At 46.4% G+C, this 23110-nt stretch overlaps 1 protein-coding gene across 1 annotated transcript in view; it reads right to left on the bottom strand.

Annotated features, from left to right (window-relative positions):
- The window catches only part of UNC5D (unc-5 netrin receptor D), a gene marked incomplete at its 5' end in the record, with an annotated part of 63169 nt that overhangs the window by 39293 nt on the left and 766 nt on the right, over positions 1-23110 (bottom strand). Inside the window, 2 exons of the mRNA XM_031064992.1 lie at positions 12427-12530; positions 15912-16055. Of these exons, the coding sequence (XP_030920852.1) occupies positions 12427-12530; positions 15912-16055 (248 nt within the window). The remainder of the gene's footprint in view (positions 1-12426; positions 12531-15911; positions 16056-23110) is intronic.

Raw genomic sequence — 23110 nt, 5'->3', positions numbered from 1 at the left:
AGAGACCAACAGGTTGGATATTAGGAAGAAATTTTTCACCAAAAGAATAATAAAGCACTGGAATGCCCTTCCCAGGGAGGTGGTGGAATCACCATCTCTGGATGTGTTTAAAAAACGTCTGGACATGGCACTGGGTGCTATAGTCTGGGTGAGGTGTCAGGGCACAGGTTGGACTGGATGATCTCAGAGGTCTCTTCCAACCTCATCATTCTGTGATTCTGGGATTCTGGGATTCTGGGATTCTGTGACAAAGGGCCTCCTGTCCCTGCTTTGGCATTTTCCTCTGCTGCCCTTTAAACACAGCCTGTGCTTTCCCCATGGCCAGTCCCAGACACATCCACGCCCCAGAGAAGGCAGTGGCAGTGCCAGCTCCTCCTCAGGGGACAACCAATGGCTTCCTGACCCCAGGGAAAAGTAAAAGCTCCGGGTTTGAGATGGGGAAGGTGGCTCAGGACAGCACAAAGGGCTCTTGTTCCACTCCATGGTGATGTTTTCCTCTCTCTCTCTCAGGTGGAAAAGCAGCAAAAACCTGCTAACCCTCCTCTAACATGGAACTCCTGCTCCTAAAAATTCAGGCTGGAGGAATGTTCCTCGCTGTTGCAGCTGGAATTAGGATGGGGATGGGCAGGGCAGGTCCCCCCTTTGTCACACTTTCATCCTCTTTTCCACCCTGAGACTCAAAACCAGGAGGGGAAGCCTCCACCAGCACGAATCTCTGGGAGGTTTAACACCAACCCAAGGGCTGCACACACTCCTCTCTGCCTTTATTATTGTGATTTTATCAACACCATCGCAAGCCATTAATCCTGTGCCAGAACCCCTCAGAACAGCCCGAGCAGGTCAGCTGTACCTGCTGCATTCTTTTTAAATTAATCCACTGAGGGAACTCTGCTCTTGAATCATTTAATCGCAGCTCTGTCACACCAGGCTGGTAAGCATATTTTTCCTTCATTAGATTGAATATATAATCTCATTACAGGCATCTGACACGCTGACTAACCCATAAATCAGCTGGAGGAGGCTCTGCTCCGAGGGGATGCACTTGGTGGTGGCCACAGGGATCAGCTGAGACCTCCAGGGCTGCCCATGCCCCTTTCTGGGGTTCAGCTGACACCTCCAGGGTTGCCCATGCCCCTTTCTGGGGTTCAGCTGAGACCTCCAGGGCTGCCCAAGCCCATTTCTGGGGATCAGCTGAGACCTCCAGGGCTGCCCATGCCCATTTCTGGGGTTCAGCTGACACCTCCAGGGCTGCCCATGCCCATTTCTGGGGTTCAGCTGAGACCTCCAGGGCTGCCCAAGCCCATTTCTGGGGATCAGCTGAGACCTCCAGGGCTGCCCATGCCCCTTTCTGGGGTTCAGCTGACACCTCCAGGGCTGCCCATGCCCATTTCTGGGGTTTTTCTCCCACGGCAGGGCAGGCAGGGAGGGTTTGCTGCCCAAACCTCCCCCAGCAAGGGGAGAAATCCTCGTTTGAGCTCCTCCTCAGACCTCTGGAAATTTACCTCTTGTTTTAATTACGCCTGCCTCTGTTGGTTTTTTTTTTTTTTTCTTTGCTTAATCTTGTTCTCAATTTCTTATGAAAATGGCAACTTTGCTTTTATTTTTAGGGTCTGGTTCTGTAAGGTGGGGAGCTGACCCTGAGCTGTACTCCAGACTTGCGCTGAGGCTTTTGGCACTCCTCAAGTCTGAAGCCTTTTATAAAAATCTTAAAATGTTAGCAGGTGTTTATTAGGAAAATTAACCCACAAACACCAGAGGTTTATGTCCAAAAAGGAGACAGAGGAGTCCTTTGACTTTGTTCCAATCAAGGCAGAGGCCATGGGGCATTCCCCTGGAGTCTCTTCAAGTTTTGGAGGACACAGCTTCCCTTTTTATCCCAATTTCCAGCCACATTTCTCTTCTCTCTTTCCCCATTTCTGAGGTACTTGAGAGGTTCAGACTTCCCAGAACACCTGATCCCAAAGATTTCCGCTCTAATGCATGACCCTCCTTTTAATTATTAATTATGGAATTTAGGGGTTTTTCTTCCCCATTGTTTCTTTCATCTTTCAATGTCCAATTTCCTTTATCAGCAAACCTAAAGTTTATTTGTAAAAGCAAATCTCTTTTTCCATTCATCAATCAGTGGAACCCTTCCCATTGTTGCTTTTCTCTCCCAGTGCTGGTTTTATCTCCCAGCACACCCACAGCTTGTTTGGAAACACAAATCCCCCATTCCTCTCATGCTGAAACCCGAACTGAGTCAGGGTTCATTCTCTGAAATCCCAACCAAGACCCAGAGAAGGGAATGCAGGCCAGCATGGGAGGGGGTGAGTCAAAACTCAATTAAAATCAGGTTTGGGATGGGTGTAAAGGGAGAGGTGACAGCCTGGACGTGTGCATCAATTTATAGTGGTAGAGGTGGGCAAGGAGCTGACTCAGCCAGGCTATTTTGGATCCCAGGGATAAGGAGCCATTGCTAAAAATGCCACTTCTAATGGTACCTTGTCTGCTTGGTGAAGACATCATCAGATCCCAGATAAGTTTATCTTTATTCCTATTTTTGGCACGTCTACCATTAACTGGAGCACTGTTTTTTATCCCCATGCACAAATGAGGAACAAATCAGCGTTAATAACCCCAAAGGTCACCGGGGTGGGAGTTTCCCAGTGGGGCAGAGCACACACACGGCCTGGCTTCAGTTATGGGATGGTGAGCAGAGATAAAGGATCCTGTGCAGCTCAAATCCCTGTCCCCGTGTCAGTGTTCAGGAACACAGAAGCGCAGAATCATTCTATGCAGGGGCTTTTATTGAAGAGCTCTGGGTGTCAGGGATGCACAGACCCAAATCTGATCCGACATAGGTTTGGGATGAACACGTTTTATATTCTATCATTATATAATTTACATATTAATTATTAAACTTAAATTGTTCTATTGTATACATTGATTTCATCTGAGCACGGATTTCTCGTGATCCCCCTCAAACACCTAACATAGTTTCTCATTATTCTTATGTCTAAACAATGATTACAGCTGAGAGGAATGGCGGATTTGTGTTTCCAAACATCTGCTAAATGGCTCCGAATTGAAGGAGACAGAGAAACCCATGGATCTCCTTTGAAACTGGTTCTCAGTGATATTTGGGCAGTAATTAAAGTGCTGCTGACACTGAAAAGCTCTCTTTAGATAAGGCTGTCGGTGATGATGTTTGCAGGTTCTGCCTGTCCTGATAGGCAGGATCACATTTATATAGGAAATGCTTGGAGATAAGGAAAACATCACAGGAAGCTTTCAGTAATTGAAACCAAAGCCTTCAGAGGCTGTAATTTCACTGTTCTCTTGAGTTCTGGGGGATCACAATACCTGACAATGTTCCTTTTTGTTAGCAGCCTTCAGATGGGATAAATTTGAGAATGTAACTGTGAGATCTTGTGGGAACCCAGGAAATGCCCCTGGCTGCCCTGGAGGACTCCAGCCCCTGTCCGAGGGGCTCAGAGACCTTGGCACAGAACCCAAGACCCCTGTGCCTTTGATTTAGCCCTTGGAAAAAACAATTACCAACCTTTATATGAAGGATTACAAGCCACGAAAGTTTAAGTAGAATGATAGTGAATTTATCACAGGGTGAAAAAATAGAAAAATAGATTTTTTTGGGGTTTTAAGAATGGGGGTTCAGGGGGCAAGATGGAGGGATCTGGGTGTGTCCAGCCTTTCTCCTTCTTCTTGGCCTCCATCTTCTGCTGTGATGGTGGCACTTTTGAATTGGTTTAGAGTAGACGCTCACTGTCTAACATAGATGATGGGTATTGGAAAGTAATTGTAAATATTGTACACATAGTTTTTAGTATAAAAAGATAACACAGCCCCAGTGGCAGGCAGAGTGCCTGGAACTGTCCTGCTGAGCTGACCTTGGCTGGACAGGAGAAAGAATTTTATAGATAAGATACAATAAATAACCTTGAGAACAAGAGCTGAGGAGTTCTGACTCCTTCTTCGACCGCCAGGCTGGGAAAAGAGACTTTAAACTCATCTTGGCGTCACTGTGAGCAGCAGAGATCCTGAAAAGATCTTACAGGAGTCACAGAACAACTTGGGTTGGGAGGGACCCGAGAGATCACTGAACACCTTTAGATTCATTAAAGAATCATATTTTGTACACGTTGGAAACAGTACTTAATCCCAAACCCTACAGAAATAACAATTGATATCTAATAATTGTGACACTTGCCTTGTCACTGAGTACTAAATACAACAGGCGCCAGGTTTCCAACTTCTGCTTTCTCTTTTAACGCTGTTTACAATTAAAAGAGGTGCTGATCTCTGTGCCCAGAGGCAGAACATTCCCCCAACCATGAAAGCATTTCAGTGTCACCGCTGGTGGGGCCTCCAGCTGCTCCAGTCCCCACCTCCATCGCTGTGAACTTCCCAAATCCCTGCAGGACTCGCTCACACAATCATCCCCATGATTACAAACACCATGATAAAGTCTCACAACTTCTCCTTTCATGTTCAAGCATTCAAAATTAAAACCATTTCTGGCAACAGGGCCAGAGAAAACAGACAGGGCTGCAAAGCAGCACATCAAACCCAGCGAGGCCCCAGAGCACATGTCTGTATAAAAAGGAATTATCTATTCAGGGGAACTACAAAGTTATCTCCCTTCTTTTTTCTTTTCAGTTTAGCAATCTAATTCAGAAGTGCTTTTCTCCGGCATTTCTATTTCATGACCTCGCTACCTCCTGGCTGTATTGATTTATTCACAAATCTCAGAAGGAAAACAATTTTTTTCTTTTTTTTCCTGCTGGAAGAAAACACCGTGCACAGCTCCCCTGCCTGCCTGAGAGGCAGCACAGCCCCTCATCATCCAAGGGCTGTGTCCAATAAAGGGGAGATGTGCAGGGATTGAAGAGCCCCCAGGGGCTGCAAAATGCACAAAATCAGCAGGAGAGGCACCTGGAGATGGGAGTGCCACTGACTGGGGAAACTGGTTCAGGGACAGAGGGGACAAATGGGGGGACAGATTTAACACATTCAGGAGGACAGGGAAGAGCCTAGAGTGTCCAGCAGGGCTCTGGGGTGGCAATGGAGCAAACCCAGGGTGGGAGGGCTGGAGCAGCTCCAGACTGGAGGAGCAGCTCTGCCCTCAACCCTGGGGAGCCCTGACCACTCCTGGAGCTCAAACCACCCCAAATTCCCCTGCTGCCAGGAGAAATCCTGTCACATTTTCTGGAAAATCCCCTTGCCCAGGATTCTTCTCCTGGGAAGCTGAGAAGCCTCAGAGAAAAAGGAAAACAATATGATCTCATTTGCTTCTCTTCTGTTTTGCTGCTTTGGAATGTGGTTTGGACATTGTTTACCAACAGGTGATTGTTTCATTGGTTTCATGTGAATTGTTTTTACTTATTGGCCAATCAGGGCCAAGCTGTGTTGGGGATTCTGGAAGGAGTCTTGGATTTTTCATTATTATCTTTTAACCTTCTGTCTGTATCCTTTCTCTATTCTTTAATATAGTTTAGTATAGGATTCTTTAATATAATATAGATAATAAAATAATAAATCAGCCTTCTAAGAACATGGAGTCAGACTCATCATTCCTCCCTTTGATGGGGGTCTCAGAAAGCACCACAAAATCCCACAACCGGAACACCTGGAGCAGTGGGTGAGGAAGGACAAAGTGGGGCTGAAGGTGTGAACAACACACAAAATAAATGAAATTTGGAAATGGAACTGGTTTTGTGCTGTCCACAACAAACACTTCAAACAAACCAAGTCCAACTGAGGCCAAGTTTTATAGAATGAAGAGGGTGACACATCATTAGGCAACCTGGTTATAAAATCAGTCCAGACCGGCATGTCCTGTACAGGCCATGACAGCTCTCAATCTTTGCTGAATGGGAAACTATAAAAGTTATTAATTTGCTCTTAAAAGCAGCTACAAAACTACAAATTTGCTCTTAAAAGCTCAATCTAAATATCAGATCAATCACAAATGAGACACTGCAGACACCCGGGCTGGGTCCTGAGAGTGAAATATCTCCGGTGAGAAATGAATCACATTTGTTGTACTTGTAACCAGTATCCCTTAAAAGCAAAGCAAATAGCAAATATTGCTACTGCAGACCCATAAGCACCTGGCCAAATGCAGCTGTTTGCACTGAGCAATCCCACCCTGCTCTGTGACTGCAGCAGGATTCACTAAGGCTGGAACTCTCAGCCTGCTTGGCTGGGGTGTTTTACTGCATCCCCATTATCCTGCCCTGTTTTAGTGAAAAATGCGTATTTTATGATTGGCTTTTCGCAAATATTAAAATGAATATGATATGTGTTGTGTCAGAAAGTTATGCTGTGTTAATTTTCTTAAGTGGTGTGTTAAATACAGTTTTAGGTTGTAACAAAATGTTAAAATAGAAACTATGCTATGTAGGATACTTATTTAAAAGAGAGGACTCTGACATAGCAGCCACAGGACACCTAAATCTTTCAGAGAAAGAGAATTTATTGCTCCGTTATCAGAAGAAATGAGAACTTCTTCCCACCTCACTCAGGCTTAGGATTAAGAGGAAGAAGCTGACACTGACCCGACAGAATCCTGTGTTTGAATGGAATTTATGCATCATGTATGAGGTGTATGAATATGCAACAGGCTGTTACTTTTAAGGGTTAATTCTCTGTTAACTATGTCCTTTTTTGGGCTTATTTTGCCCAGAAAGACGTACCCGGACTGTCTGTAACTCTTTGTTTCTATTTTCTCATATTGTCCTAATCCAAATTGTCCAAATTATTATTACTCTACTTATATTACTTTTATTTTATATACTCTAAATATATTATTTTTATAACCATTTTATTACTATAAAACTTTTAAAATTTTAAAAACAAGTGATTGGCATTTTTCACACAGTATGCCAGCCCCATAAATACACAAACCTCTGTAAAACAGGCCCTCAATGCTTGTGGAGTCCTCACAGCTTTTGAATTTTATGTGGGTTTCTTGTTGTGCTGATGTGCTGGCAGTGGAATGCGTGCAGCCCAGAAGAGAAATGATTTTACATTTCCATTAAAAGCCCTGGCTGTAAATAAACCCGTGGAACTCAGGCAGATATTCCTTGGAACATCTACAGCACTCCATTAAAATGTCAGAATCTGTGTTAAACATTTGAAAAAGCAGCAGTGGATACAACACATTTAAATCTTAAATATATGCATATATTATGTGATAAAGATATTTTAGAGTATTTCACAAACCTCTGCAGAGCACTCAACAGTAATAGTGCAGTAACAGTAAACTATCAGCAATCGTTTAGCACAACAGCTGCCCTTTTATTGCAAAAGAAACCCAAACCCAAAACAAAAACAAGGCAAACAAAAAGAACCCGAAACTCCTGAGAGCTCCACCACGAGCAGAGCAGACAGGGGGTGTAGGGAGAGCTGTGATTTCCTGCTAATGCTCAAATATCAGCTTTGGTCTGAGTGTTCATTCACAAGAAAGGGATTCAGGGTGAATTTTAAGGCTCAGGTTTGCACCTCGTGCCTCACAATGGGCTTGGCTGCTGCTCCATCCCAAGGTTTCCAGGTGGGAATGGGCTCCCCCAGCTCCTCCCTTCAGGTCCAAAGGCCCTCAGCATCATTCAATGAAGATAAGCAGAGTCCAGCAAGCTAAAGGTTGGGTTTATTAATTTGAAATCCTGATGTTTGTAATCATTTATCTCTATTATCAGGGTTATTTGGCAGTTTAATACCAGGGCAGGGACATTTCTGAGGGACAGGTGACAGAATTTATGAACCCCCCCTCAGGGCAGCTTTAGCCCCATTTCACAGCACCCTCAGTCTCACCCCTGCAGATTTGAGGTGTCCCCTTTCCCCATCACACCTGCAGATTTCAGGTGTCCCCTTCACATAACAGCTGCAGATTTCAGGTGTCCCCTGTCCATATTCACACCTGAAGAATTTATGAACCCTGTCCCCTTTCCCCATCGCAGATTTCAGGTGTCCCCTTTCCCCATCAGCCCTGCAGATTTCAGATGTCCCCTGTCCATATTCACACCTGCAGATTTCAGGTGTCCCCTTTCCCCATCAGCCTTGCAGATTTCAGATTTCCCCTTTCCCCATCACACCCAGGCCTCAAGGAGGTGACATCCACTCCTGGAGCTTCCCTCCAGTGCAGGGAATGGCAGCTCCCTGTCCAATCGAGGGAACATTTAAAAACCCGATTTTCAAGCCCAGTGAATGAAACAAGAACAAGCCCTGACAGCTGAGAAATCTGAATCCCACTTGTCACTGATGGAGGAGGCAGCAGTGACACCCCCCAGCACCCCACCACACCTGCCTGAAGGATTACCAGCTCCCTAAACACTTCTTTTTGTGCTGTTGTACCCGACAGAATTAATATTTTACACTCTGAGGCACCAATAAGGCCGAACACACAGCTCAGAGATTATCCCAAACTTCATTAAATGGGTGTTGACCAAGGATTTTCCAGGTTACAGCTCAGCCCTGCTGTGACAGCAGCCCCAGGGCTGGGGGGAAGCAGGAGCTGGAAGGAATTACCAGCCAGGAGGGTGGAATTCATTGTGTTTGCCACTGCTGCAGGACCTGTCAGTCACCCTGATTCCTCCTGAGCTGCCCAGGGTGACAGAGCAGAGCTGTCCCTGCTCCTCGTTGCAGGGAAATGCTCCTGTCACCGACTCCAGCTGAGCCCAGGGAGAGGAAACCCCTCTGGCAGTGTGGTATGTGCTGGGTCTTTAGGACAAAGGAGGAAATTATGGATCTGACTTTATGTTTTTAGAAGGCTCCCTGAGATGATATTATTATTATTATTATTATTATTATTATTATTATCTTAAATATCTCCCTGAGGGTCCCTCAGGAGCACGCCCTGAGCTAAAGGACACAATCCCTCAATCTCTCCCTGCAGAAGCTGCTGAGGGACTGGGGGAGCTCACCCTGAGCCAAAGGACACAATTCCTGCACACAATTCCTAAATATCTCCCTGAGGGTCCCTCAGGAGCACACCTTGAGCCAAAGGACACAATTCCTGCACACAATTCCTAAATATCTCCCCATGGGGGCTGCTCAGGGACTGGGACCCAATTCCTGCTCACAATTCTTCAATATCTCAATGAGATATTATTATCCTAAATATCTCCCCAGCCAAAGGACACAATTCCTGCACAAAATTCCTGCACACAAATCCTGCACACAATTCCTGCTCACAAATCCCGCACACAGTTCCTGCTCACAATTCCTGCTCACAGTTCCTGCTCACAGTTCCTGCTCACAGTTCCTGCTCACAGTTCCTGCACACAGTTCCTGCTCACAAATCCCGCACACAGTTCCTGCTCACAGTTCCTGCTCACAGTTCCTGCTCACAGTTCCTCAGACTCTCCCTGCAGAGGCTGCTGAGGACCTGGGGCCCAGAGCTGCCTCCTGCCCAGGCCAGCTCCCATCAATGGTGAATAAAAGGCTCTGGTCCCACTGAGCCCGAGCCAGCAGAGACTCTCCAGAGCTGAATCAACATTTGCCTCAGCGGGGGATTTTCAGCTGCTCTATTTAAATGCTGAATTTTCTTTTTCATTTCGATGCTTAACTCATAAAAACTGAATTTATTTGGGTTGGGTGCCCGATGGCTGCAAGCACAGCTGCTCACCAGCTCTCTCTGCTTGCTATGTAAATGCATGAGAAGAGGATTTAAAAGCCTTTTCCCACCTGCCCAGCACTGGGATTTGGGTTTTCTTCCTCTCTTCCTGCTGTGCTGATGCGCCCAGGGTGCCCCAAAGCCCAGCGCCCTCCCAAAGCAGAGCTGTGGAAAAAGTCTCATTCCCTGCTTTGTAGAGAATTCTGCACCTGGAATAACCAAACTCTGGCTGCATTCCTGAAGTTCTGCACCTGGAATAACCAAATTCTAACAGCATTCCTGAAGTTCTGCACCTGGAATAACCAAACTCTGACACCATTCCTGAAGTCCTGAACCTGGAATAACCAAACTCTGAGAGTGTTCCTCAAGTTCTGCACCTGGAATAACCAAACTCTGACGGTGTTCCTGAAGTTCTGCACTTGGAATAACCAAATTCTAACAGCATTCCTGAAACTCTGAACCTAAAATAACCAAACTGAGAGTGTTCCTGAAGTTCTGCCCTTGGAATAACCAAACTTTGACAATGTTCCTAAGTTCTGCACTTGGAATAATCAAATTGACAGCATTTTTTGAAGCTCTGCAATTAGAATAAGCAAACTCCAACAGCATTCCTGAAGCTGTGGACCTGGAATAACCAAACCCTCCCCAGGGAGGGGCTCTGGCAGGAGCAGGGATGGGCTGGAGCCTCCATCCCCCTCGTTTCCAGTTCTCTCAGGTTGAACAAACCCTGACCATGCCCCACTCTGCATCTCATGAAACACCAGACGAGCTCCTTTGTCCCAGTTCTTTCCAGCCTTATGTTTCCATCCAGGGCTGCATCCAAGCTCTAATGAAATCAGTTCTTGGATCAGAACCAGGGATTCTCTGCCAGCACGGGGGTTTGAAACCCTCAGCACTGCTCAGCACCCACGGAACAAATAAAATAAACCTGGAGATTTTTGAGGAAGCCTTTGTGGCTCAGTTATTGCCCAGCCTGTGTTAATCTGTGCTTTAACTCTGAAATAAAGCTGAGTTTATCCCCCCAGCCCAGAGCCAGGCCCGCTCTAACGGGTTTAACCCACTTTCTAAAGACACTGAATTATTTCCAGCAGACTCTTTACCTCGATGAGCCCAGAATTAGCCTGAGCCTTTATGGGACATTTTATTGGCCAAAGCAAATCTGACCTGGTGAGATTTACCAGCTTTATTAGCAGCAATAACAATTTTACTGTCAACAGCAGTAAATCAGGGTTCATTGGGAACTCCACCACTTTTATCTGGAGCAAGCAATTAAAATGTCAGGTTTTCATTGGACATAATTCCTACCTTCCACAAAAGACAGACTCCCTGTTTAAGTGGGGAATGTAAAGCTGCCAGTTCAAAGAAATCTAAAATTCTCACTAAATTCAATGAGACCGAGGGTGTTTGGGGAGCCACACCTGTGGAGGTTTATTTCGTCTCCAAAGCAGATCCATTTTCCAGAGCACACACATTCAGCAATCCTGGCAATTCCCTGCAATGCACCATCCATTTTCCTGGTAACGAGTGAAAATGCCAGAGAGCTGAGGAGAAGGTGGGAGCAGAGATTGCACTGCCAGAGTAAAACCTGCACACAAACCCAGCCACTCACTGAGCCCATCTCTGCCTCATTTTCCTCTCCTTGAGCACTTCTGCCTCACTGCTGGTGCCTCTGCATTTCTCCTCTTTATTTCCAGGGACATCTGCTCCAATCCCTTCTCATTAACTAAAAGCACACATTTCTCTGGGGTTTATTTTCCTTTTCTTCCTTCATTACCAACCCGGCCACGCTGGGGATAAGGGGCAAAACCAACTCCTGAGCGAGCCAGCAGCTCTCATTCCCCAGAAGGTGCTGCAGAGAACTGCAGGGTGCAATTAAAAATTCAACATTTCCTTGGGTTTTAAAGCCCCTGCAGCAGATTTTTAAACACGACCCACTCCGAGCCTCTCCCTCCAAGAGCAGCCTGGTTATTGCCATTTTAAGGCATCCCCATGGTTTTCCTGTTAAGATCCAGCTCTCATCACAAAAAGCCTGTTTAAAGCGAAGCCAAACCCCACCAAATTATTACTTGCAGCAGATTTGCTCTCCCCAGCAACCATTTATCATAATATTTTTAGGTTTGCCTTTTACTTTGCCTTGTTTTTCGAGGAGGAAAGTAATTCCTGGGAAAATGTGCAACAATCTGCTTTCAGTTTGAAAGCACGGGGCTTGAAAATTGCCTGAAAAACCAGTATTTCTCATCAAAACAGTCCAGAATTTGGATAAAAAGCCACATTTTTGTAAAGCTAATGAATCAAAAAAGGACACTTGAAGCGCTCTGGGGGAGAAGAGCACCAGGAGCAGCAGCACACAGGAGCTGAGCCCTGTGCTTCCCCCATCTCAAAGGTTTTCCTTGTGCCCCTGTGTGTCACAGACATCTTTTTATGAAAAATCCTTTCCTTAGGATTTTTTCCTCCTGAGAAGCTGAGAGGCCTCAGGAACAAAATGTAAACATTGATTATCTGCTGCTGTGGAATGCAACAGGTGCATCTGTGATTGGCCCATGTTGGATGTTGATAATCAATGGCCAATCACAGCCCAGCTGGCTTGGACAGAGAGTCCGAGACAGAACCTTTGTTATCCATTCCTTTCTATTCTTAGCTCAGCCAGCCTTCTGTGATGAAACCTTTTCTTCTATTCTTTTAGTATAGTTTTAATGTAATATATATGATAAAATAATAAATCAAGCCTTCTGAAACCTGGAGTCAGATCCACGTCTCTTCCCTCATCCTCGGGCCCCTGTGGTCACACCTGTGCCCACCCCAAAGCTCACCTCGGCCGCGGGGACGCCCTCGGGGGGCCGGCAGTGCAGAACAATCATCCCCTCGATGGGAACCTCCTTGCCCTGGGGGTCTTGCTCGAAGTTCTTCCGTAGATCTGCAGGGTTGGAGGAAAGAATTCATCAGGATTGGCATTCCTTGGATGCAGGAATTCACCAGGATTGGCAATCCTTGGATGCAAGAATTCATCAGGATTGGCATTCCTTGGATGCAGGAATTCACCAGGATTGGCAATCCTTGGATGCAAGAATTAATCACAATTGGCATTCCTTGGATGCAAGAATTAATCACAATTGGCAATCCTTAGATCCAGGAATTAATCAGGTCTGGCAATCCTTGGATGTAAGAATTCACCAGGACTGGCAATCCTTGGATGCAAGAATTCACCAGGATTGGCAATCGTTGGATACAATAATTAATCAGGACTGGGATTCCTTGGATTCAAGAATTCATCAGGATTGAAGAAGCTGACACTGACCAGACAGAATCCTGTGTTTGAATGGAATTTATGCATCATGTATGAGGTGTATGAACATGCAACAGGCTGTTGCTTTTAAGGGTTAATCCTCTGTTAACGTGGGTCCTTTTTGGGCTTATTTTGCCCAGAAAAGGTACCTGGACTGTCCATAACTCTTGTTTTTAGTGTCTCATATTGTCCTAATCCAAATCGTCCAAATTATTATTACTCTAATTACATTACTATTTTTATAACCATTTTATTACTATTAAACTTTTAAAATTTTAAAAACCACAAGCGATTGGCGTTTTTCCCTCTGCTGGAGGATGTTCCTTCAGGAGCTCTCGTTGTGTTCCCAGCGCCTCAGGCTCCACGGTGGGGATTTACTGACTTCATTCCCTGCCTTGCTCACAGCTGATGAAATACAGCCCTGGCACTGCATTTTCCAAAACGCATTCAGAATTATCTGAGCAAGCTGCTGCCTGCACAAAGATGCTCACAGTGCCTGCACGCTCCTTTCCATGATTCTTTGTTAATGTTGATTTTTTTCCCCCCTCAGACAACCAATTTCTTTTCCAGTGCTCCCTTTAAGAGGGCAATCATTAACAGCTGGGCTGCGCTTGTGCCTACAAATGCCTTTATTAGGGTGAAAAATGGAGCAGGATCCCTTTGCTCTGCCTTCCCCACTAGCACAAAGAAATACTCACCTGCTTCTTCGGAGAAATATAAAGTGCTGCAACACTGTGGACTTGACTCACAATTCAGAAAAATCAGAAATTCAGTGCAAAATAAAAAAAAAAAAAAAAAAAAAAAGAATGAAATAAAGCTGCCAGTTCCTCAGTGCCCATCCCAGAGGGGCGTTCTGCCAGAGGCTGGACCTGCAGGGTCTCATCCCTGATCCTCCCAGGGTGTTCCCCAAGCCATAAATCCCACCCCAGCGTGTTCCTGCTGTGCCTGAGGAGCCCCTCCAGCTCTGCCCTCCGGAATTGCTGCTTCTCCCATCAAACCACTCAGCTCTGAGCAGAAAAACAGCCCAGGAAGGGGCAGAGAGGAGCTCAGCTCCCACACAAAGCCTCCAGGCACCCCCAGAGCCCTCCAGGCCGAGCTGAAGAGCCTCTCCAGAGCACTCTGGGGTTAATGGGGTCTTGGGAAGAATTGCTCCCACAGTGAGGGGTTGAAAAGCCCCAGCACACGGCGCCTCCTGCTCCTGCTCACGCTGAGCCTGGCTCAAATTGCCATTTTGTGGGGCTGGGAAATCACAGCGCGGAGAAAAGTCAATAAAAATTCAATTCAGATAAAGGTCCTTTCAGCTCGGCAATGCAAGGGAATTATTGGCTCGGTGTTATGACAGTTAATGCAGTGAAATAAAAAATTGAATTTACACGTATTTAGACATTCAGACTGAATCAGCCAACAAAAAAAAAAAATTCCGCCGTTAATGAAATGAAGGTTTTCTTACACTGTCCTTTTACTTCTGACAAATGTTTGTTTTATCCTGTTAAATGTTTACCCTGGTAAAAGACACCTTTTTATATTGTCAGGAGCTGCTGGAGCACTCCCTGGAAAGTCTCCCTTCGGGTTCTCCCTTTGCTCCTGCCCTCCTCTCCCCGGGAATGTTTCTCCCAGCTTTTGGCAGGCTGCACCTCCTTCCCCAGGAGAGGAAAGGGAAGAACTGAGCTGGGGGCTCAAAGGAAAAGGGCTCACCACAGACTGGGGGAAGCAATCCCTGAATTCTCCTCTGGCAGGGGCAGTGTCAGGCTCTGGTTCTGCCAGGAAAACATCCCAGGTCCGATTCCAGGAATGGGATGAGGCTTGGAGCAGCTCCTGGTCACAGCTGTGTCTGGGGTTGTGTCCCTGCTGTCCCTCTGGCTGTGGGGCATTTGGAACATTTCCATTTCTGCAGCTCCCAGTGACAGTTCTGTGTTTGGGGCCGTGTCCCTGCTGTCCCTCTGGCTGTGGGGCATTTGGAACATTTCCCCTTTCACAGCTCCCAGTGACAGTTCTGTGTTTGGGGCCGTGTCCCTGCTGTCCCTCTGGCTGTGGGGCATTTGGAACATTTCCCCTTTTTGCAGCTCCAGCAGGGTCTGTGGGTGCTGAGTGATGACCCCACAGCACATCAAGGACATGAGGAGATGAAGATCATCCCCACCTTCCCCAAAAGCCTCCATGGACAGCAACTCCATGGTTTGTTCCCTGCCAGGCCAGCTCAGGGCCCTGCAGGATTCCCATGGCAGCCTGGCTCTCTTTGGGATGCCTTTATCCCAAAAAAGGGAGGGAAGGTTTTGTCCCTCTGCTGACACCTCTGCTTCCTGCAGGGACAGAGGTGCCTGACCACATCCACTGGTATTTGACCCCAAAAGCAGCATTGCCACCCCTCAGAACCCCAGAGGAGCAGGGTTTAGTCACTGTATTTCACCCTAAAAACAGTGTTCCCACCCCTCAAAGCCCCAGAGGACCAAGGTGTACTCACTGGTATTTAACCCCAAATGCAGCGTTCCCACTCCTGGAAACCCCAGAGGAGCAGGGTTTAGTCACTGTATTTAATCCCAAAAGCAGCGCTCCCACCCCTCAAAGCTCCAGAAGAGCAGGGTTTAGTCACTGGTATTTCAGCCCAAAAGCAGTGCTCCCACCCCCCAAAGCCCCAGAGGGTTTAAGCAGGGTGTACTCACTGCATTTAACCCCAAATGCAGCATTCCCACCCCCCCAAAGCCCCAGAGGGTTTAAGCAGGCTGTTCTCACTGTATTTAACCCCAAATGCAGCATTCCCACCCCCCAAAGCCCCAGAGGGTTTAAGCAGGCTGTTCTCACTGTATTTAACCCCAAATGCAGCATTCCCACCCCCCAAAGCCCCAGAGGGTTTAAGCAGGGTGTACTCACTGCATTTAACCCCAAATGCAGCATTCCCACCCCCCAAAGCCCCAGAGGGTTTAAGCAGGCTGCACTCACAGTATTTCACCCCAAAAACAGCGTTCCCACCCCCCAAAGCCCCAGAAGAGCAGGGTTTGAGCAGGGTGTACTCACAAGCGATGCGCACCGACGCCTTCCTGCTCTTGGAGGTGCCCAGGTGGCTCCAGGCCACGCACTGGCACCAGTAATCCTCAGGGCCATGGAAATCCTCCACCTGCTGCCTCGTCACGTTGATGGAGACCTCCCTCACCTTCAGCCCTGAGCGGGGAGAGGCAGAGAATCAGATCAGCAAGGACACAAGCCTGTCCTTTAATCAACAATGCCACCATCCTATTTTCTGAAAAATCCTCTTGGCCCAGGATTTCTCTCCTGGGAAGCTGAGAAGCCTCAAAGAAAAAAGGAAAACAATAATTATCTCATTTGCTTCTCCTGTGTTTTGCTGCTTTGGAATGTGGTTGGAGATTGTTTATCCAACATGTGAATTGTTTTAATTTAATGACCAATCACGGCCAGGCTGTGTCAGACTCTGGAAGGAGTCACGAGTTTTCATTATCCTTCTTTGCAGCCTTCTGTCTGTATCCTTTCTTTTCTCTGTTCTTTAGTATAGTTTTAATAGAATAGAATAGAATAGAATAGAATAGAATAGAATAGAATAGAATAGAATAGAATAGAATAGAATAGAATAATAAATTAGCCTTCTAAGAACATGGAGTCAGATTCATCATTTCCTCCTTTGTCTTAGGGACCCAGCAAATACCACACTTTTCAATCAGGGCAAAGCCCTAATTACTTGCACAGTCATGTAGTGCCACTAATTAAATTCTGTAAGATGAGCGGGTCATAATGCACTGGGTTCCAGGAGTTGCCCCTGTCACCGTGATATTTTATGAAAAATCCCTTCACCAGGGTTTCTTCTCCTGGCAAGATGAGAAGCTGCAGCTTCTCCCTGTTTTGTTCTTCAGGAATATGATTTGAAGAATTATTTACCCAGCTTGTGAATTGTTTTAACTTAATGACCAATCCCAGTCCAGCTGTGTCAGACTCTCTGGTCAGTCATGAGTTTTTATTATTTATTCTTGTCTATTATTGTTTTATTATTTAGTCTTGTCTGATGTCTCCTTTCTTTTTCATTAGTATAGTTTTAGCATATTGTTATGATATAATATAATATAATATGATATAATATGATATGATATAATATAATATAATATAATATATAATATAATATAATATATATCAGCCTTCTGAGAACTTGGAGCAAGTTCTCATCTCTCACCTCATCCTGGGGACCCTTAACATGCCCCCACCATGATCTTTGCAGCTGCTCCCTCAGATTCCTCATCCCTGGTGCCTCTTTCACCCAGGATGTTTGTCTGCATTCAATCATGTACAATAAAAATGTCTTTAAAGGACACCTCCATGCCCTTGCAAACCTGTGGCCCCTCAGACCAGGAGCATTTCCCCCAGACAGAGCCCAAAGGTAAATTCCAGACTCCAGGATCCTCCCACACCTTTCCTGTGGCACCCCTGGGATGTTCCCCAGACCTGCAGCCACCTCGGCATGGCAGCCTTGGGAGAGGAAATCCAATCCAAACCTGGCTCTGGGAACCATTTGAAAGAGTCAGAAAAACATTAAATGAAAATAGAAAACATTCAGGCCTTGTTCTTCCTCCTCTCTCCTCCAGCACGGTCCCCAGGCAGTTATTTCCCCTCCACTGGAAATGGAGGCAAACCCAATCTCACCGTATTTCATGCCTGTGGAGTTTATAAAGCAGCAAGGATTCTAAACCTGAACTCCATAAAAATTGGCTTCCACTTAATCTCAGGCATCATTAACAGCTGGGCAGCCCCTCCTCAAAGGCACTGGGAAGTCACTGTGCTCCTCTGGCAAGAGGAGGGACAGGGTTCACTGGGGATGCTCCAAGAGGGGAAGCTCAGACAAGCTTTAAATCCTGTACAAAAAATACAGAATATTTGATACTTTTCCAGCAACAGGAAAAGGGGATTTTTACTTCTTTTCATTAAGTCTGGCTTACAATGAAACCCAAGGACAGGGGCAAACCCTTGACAGGTCCCCAAGTTGTCTCCAGAATCCCTTCAGTGCCTCAAATATTTATTCCCATGCAACAAACAAACACAGGTTTTCTGGCTGCTTTTTGTTTTCCCCCCGTGTTGATGCCGTCTTTAACAAAACTGTTTACAAAGCCTCCTTTTATTTCCTGACACGGTGACAACAAACCCTGAGGAACAGAGGCTCTGCCAGAGCCCCTGCCAGGAAAATGCACCCCCTGAACCAAACCATCCCTGCTCTGCCAGCCAAAAATACTTGGATTCTGGCATGAGAACATTTTGCAGAGTGATCTGTCCAGGTTTAAGGTAAGAGAAGCTTCAGGGAGCTCCCTCAGAGGGGATTGGAGTGCTGGGACAAAGCAGGGCTGCCCTGGCTGAGGGTTTGGGATCCCATTCCCACCAGGAGCAGCTTCCTGGGGGAAAACTCTCCCTGTGCTGACCCCACTCACGCCCCCAGCCCCTGCTCCCTTCCCTCCTGGGGATTTTGGGAAGCAGCAAAGAGAGGCAGAGGTGTGGGAGCTGCCCCTGCTCACGACGACAGGATTTTGATACCAAACGAGAAAAAGTCATCACTTGATGATGGATTTTGGAGAAGCTGAAGCCATTTCTTGGCTCCGGGGTGCTGCAAATTTCTGAGCAGGCGTCAGTGAATTCAGGCATTTACAGCTCCAGATTTATTAAGGTGGAATATTCTCCAGCCCAGCTCTTCCTTTCATTGACACGGCGTTTAATTAATCTATAAATCAGCCTGTATTTAATGTGGCAAACAAAGAGCACACACGGTTTGGGGAAGCTGGTGGTTCAGCGTTTTGAGAATGGGCCAGGTAGGAATTCAGGTCCTCTTAAAGGTCTCCCAGTTCACCCATTGACAAAATAAATGCATCCAAAAGTGCAGAATCTTGGAATTGTTGGGGTTGGACGGGACCTCTGGAGAGCACGGGGTCTTTGGGGGAAGTTGTGCTTTGTTTATGGAGAAAGCGCAGCTATTTCCATTTGTTTTAGGAACAACGACACAGAGCAAACCTATTGGGAGGAGAGGAATATTCTCCATTTATCACCCCCGTATTTCACCATTGTTGGGAAAACTTATCCACAAACACCGGAGGTTTATGTCCAAAAAGGAGACAGAGGAGTCCTTTGACTTTATTCCAATCAAGGCAGAGGCCATGGGGCATTCCCCTGGGGTCTCTCCAAGTTTTGGAGGATGCAGCCTCCCTTTTTATCCCAATTTCCAGCCACATTTCCCTTCTCTCTTTCCCCATTTCTGAGGTACTTGAGAGGTTCAGACTTCCCAGAACACCTGATCCCAAAGATTTCCCTCTAATGAATAACCCTCCCTTTTAATTTTTAATTCTTACTGAATTGAGGGGTTTTCCCCATTGTTTCTTTCAAATTTCAATGTCTAATTTTGTTTATTAGCAAACCTAAAGTTTATTTGTAAAAGCAAATCTCTTTTTCCATTCATCAATCAGTGGAATCCTTCCCATTTTTTCTTTTATCTCCCAGTGCTGGTTTTATCTACCAGCAGACCCACAGCTTGTTTGGAAAGACAAATCCCCCATTCCTCTCAACCAGCAAACACATCCACCTCCCCTCTGCACCTCGGGAACCACTGGGAAAATCCTTCATGGGGAGTGACAGCGGGTGAAAAATCCCTGCAAATCAAAGCAGGCACCTCGTAAAGCACCGCGACATTTTACCTGCGCCTCCAATAACTCCAATAAGCGCCGCCAGCCCAACCCTTTAAATTATTGTGCAAATTAGAACCATCATCTTTTGTTTTACAGTAGAGCCGTGCAGAATATCAAGTGCTGGCTGTGGTGCTGAAATGCTAATGGGCTCTGCTGGATGCTGGAGCTGCACAGACCGGTGCTGGCAGCAGATGAATAATTGCTCTCCGTGTACTAAACACAACGGAGCTGCAGAGAACTTCGGCATTTGTCAGCTTTATTTGTTTAAATGAGAAAAACACTGACAGCAGTTATTGCTGTAATCCTTCCAGTTATCAGACAAGGAAAGTCTGCGAGCTGGGCTGAGCCTCTGCTCAACCCCAACCTGAAATAGCCAGGCAGGTTCTGGAGCGTGCAGGAAATGCAGCAGAGGGAAATTAATCAGCCCCTAATTACCGCACTTTCATCACAGCAGCATCCACGAGCTCGGCTCTCCCTTGATGAGGCAGAGCACGGAGAGAACAAAGTCCCTGCTCTGCCACGCTTGGGGAATAAACAGGGAAAGCAGAGGCAGAGCAGCAAAGCCACCGCAGGGACACTCCAGGCAAAGCCTTCCAGACGTCCCCAGATTCCTGCAGAACCTTCCCTGTCCTGCTGCTCCTGCTCACAGACACTCCTGGGCCGCTCTGAGGCCTTTATTCCTCTGTAAAACCTTCCAGACACCCCCAGATTCCTGTTCTGCTGCTCCTGCTCACAGACACTCTGAGACCTTTATTCCTCTGCTGTAAAACCTTCCAGACATGCCCAGGAGTCCTGCAAAACCTTCCCTGTCCCTGTCCTGCTGCTCCTGCTCACAGACACTCCTGGGCTGCTCTGAGGCCTTTATTTCTCTGTAAAACCTTCCAGACATCCCCAGAGTCCTGCAGAACCTTCTCTGTCCTGCTGCTCCTGCTCACAGACACTCTGAGGCCTTTATTCCTCTGCTGTAAAACCTTCCAGACATGCCCAGAATCCTGCAAAAACCTTCCCTGTCCTGCTGCTCCTGCTCACAGACACTCCTGGGCTGCTCTGAGGCCTTTATTCCTCTCCTGCAAAACCAAAATCATGGAAATCTGGGCTCCGTGCCCATCACGGTGACAAAGCCACCCGTGGGGAGTGCCAGCCTTGTGACGCCCCGAGTGCCACTGCAGCCCCTGTGCCAGGAGCTCGGACACGTTCCCTCCATCCAGCACCAAACCTTCTCCAGCCTGGGGCTCTGGGTGCTGTTTTTCACCTCTCCTCCCCAACCTCTGGGGATTTTGATGCCTCACAAGCAGTGAAGGATGCAGAGGTCAGACCCTGTTTAATTAAAGAAAAGCAGCTTATACTTCCAGCATGAAAACCATCAATACTCAAAATCAGGGAAATTCCTATTCATGCTCCACTTAAAACTTCAAGTCCTAATGGGAGCTGCAGTGGCACAAAATGAAAATGATCCCATTTATTCTAGATAATTTCAGAAATAATGCAGTCAGCATATTTAAATATATTTAAAAGAAGGTGATTTCAAAAGCCCAGAACCCCCTTTAACCAAAATCCCTGCTTTTGGCACCAATCCCAGAGAGCAGCATTCCCAGCTGGAGCAGATCCAGGCTGTGCCTGGGGACAGACTCAGCTGTGCCCCAGACTGGACTCCAGAAACTGCACGTGAATGCCAAAAACCCCAACAGCTGCTGCTCTGAAGGCTGAGGGAGAGCTCCAAAGGAATTCCTGGCTATAGATGGGATCCTGGTGACAGAATTCCCCTCAGTGCTGCCTCTCTCTGCATTTTTGTGCCCTGAGGATCCACCTGGACATTACCCTGCAGTGGGTTTTGGGTTCCAGACATGTGAATGCCAAAAACCCCAACAGCTGCTGCTCTGAAGGATGAGGGAGAGTTCCAAAGGAATTCCTGGCTATGGATGGGATCCTGGTGACAGAATTCCCCTCAGTGCTGCCTCTCTCTGCAATTTTGTGCCCTGAGGGCTGTTCTGGGAACACCTGGGCGCTGCCCTGCTGTGGGTTTTGGGTTCAGAGCTTTGGGGCATCTGCAGCCCTGGGCTAAGTCTAGCCCTGCAGCGTTTCTGTGGTCAGGGAATGTGGAAAATGCCTGTTTTATGACTGGCTTTTTGCAAATATTCAAATGAATATTATATGTGTTGTGTTAGAAAGTAATGCTGTATTAATTTTCTTAAGTAGTGTGTTAAATATAGTTTAGGTTATAACATAATGTTAAAATAGAAACTATGCTGTGTAAGATACTTTTTTTAAAGAAAGGACTCATAGCGAGATAGCAGCCCCCTAAATCTTTCAGAGAAAAAGAATTTATTGCTGCATTATCGGAAGAAACGAACTTCTTCCCGCCTCGCTCATGTTGGGATTCAGAGGAAGAGGCTGACACTGACCAGACAGAATCCTGTGTTTGAATGGAATTTATGCATCATGGATGAGGTGTATGAACATGCAACAGGCTGTTGCTTTTAAGGGTTAATCCTCTGTTAAAGTGGGTCCTTTTTGGTCTTATTTTGCCCAGAAAAAGAGGGCAAAAGGGGAAGACCCAGATGTCCGTAACTCTTCGTTTCTATTGTCTCATATTGTCCTGATCCAAATTGTCCAAAATTTTGATCGCTCCAATCATATTGCTATTTTTATAACCATTTTACTACTATTAAACTTTTAAATTTTTAAAAACAAGCAGTTGGCGTTTTTCACACAGGGGAGCTGGCCCAGGGGCTGGAACCAGATGAATTTTCTCCCAACCCAAACCCAGCTCTGCTGCTCCGTGTCTCAAACCCCAACGTTACTGATGCCATTTAAACCCCACCTCGTGTTACCAATCTTGGTTTGTTCTGCTATTAACCCAAAGCTTAGAAAACATAATTGCAGCACTCAAAGAGAGATTTGCCATAACCATATGGAAGGAAAGCTTTTAGGGACGACATTTCTCCCGTATTGATTCAGCTGTGCCTTTAGAAGTAAAGGTTATGCCTATTAAATTATTTCTGAAAAGGTAACTGCAAAAATTAAAATTCATTCAGATTAGCATTTCCAAAAAAAAAAAAAACCTCTAATACGAAACTTCTTCAGAATGTGTCACTTCAAAAGAATGCCAAGCACTACTTTAAGAGGTGTAACTTCTTCTTAAATGGCATTTTTGCCTCTAAAAAAGGAATTTCTTGTGTTGCTGGAGAAGGTGTTGTACACAGAGCGCTGCTGCCAAGGCTGGGGGTTGCCTAGCAATGCTGGGAGGGGAGAGGGGAGAAAGCAATAACAACCAGAATTGTGGAGCCACAGCATCAAATTGGTCTGCAATACTTATCAGCTAAATGAGAGGAGCTGCAGGCTCTGCTCGGAGCTGATAAAATCTCCTGATCGCTCCCAAATCTCTCCCTTCTCCTTCTCTTCTCTTCCACACGTTCTGGGCGCTGTGGATTCCTCCTGCTCGGGTTATTCCAACCCCAATTCCTGGGGCTGGGGGCAAACCCCAGAGTCCAACCCAACAAAAATCCAGTAAGAACTGGGACTGGGGGGAAATTCCAGGCTCCAACCCAGCAG

The sequence above is a fragment of the Geospiza fortis genome, unplaced genomic scaffold, assembly GCF_000277835.1.
Source record: "Geospiza fortis unplaced genomic scaffold, GeoFor_1.0 scaffold791, whole genome shotgun sequence".
Lineage (NCBI taxonomy): Eukaryota > Metazoa > Chordata > Aves > Passeriformes > Thraupidae > Geospiza > Geospiza fortis.
The sequence above is the reverse complement of the archived record's forward strand: the minus strand, read 5'-3'. Positions and strand labels throughout refer to the sequence as shown.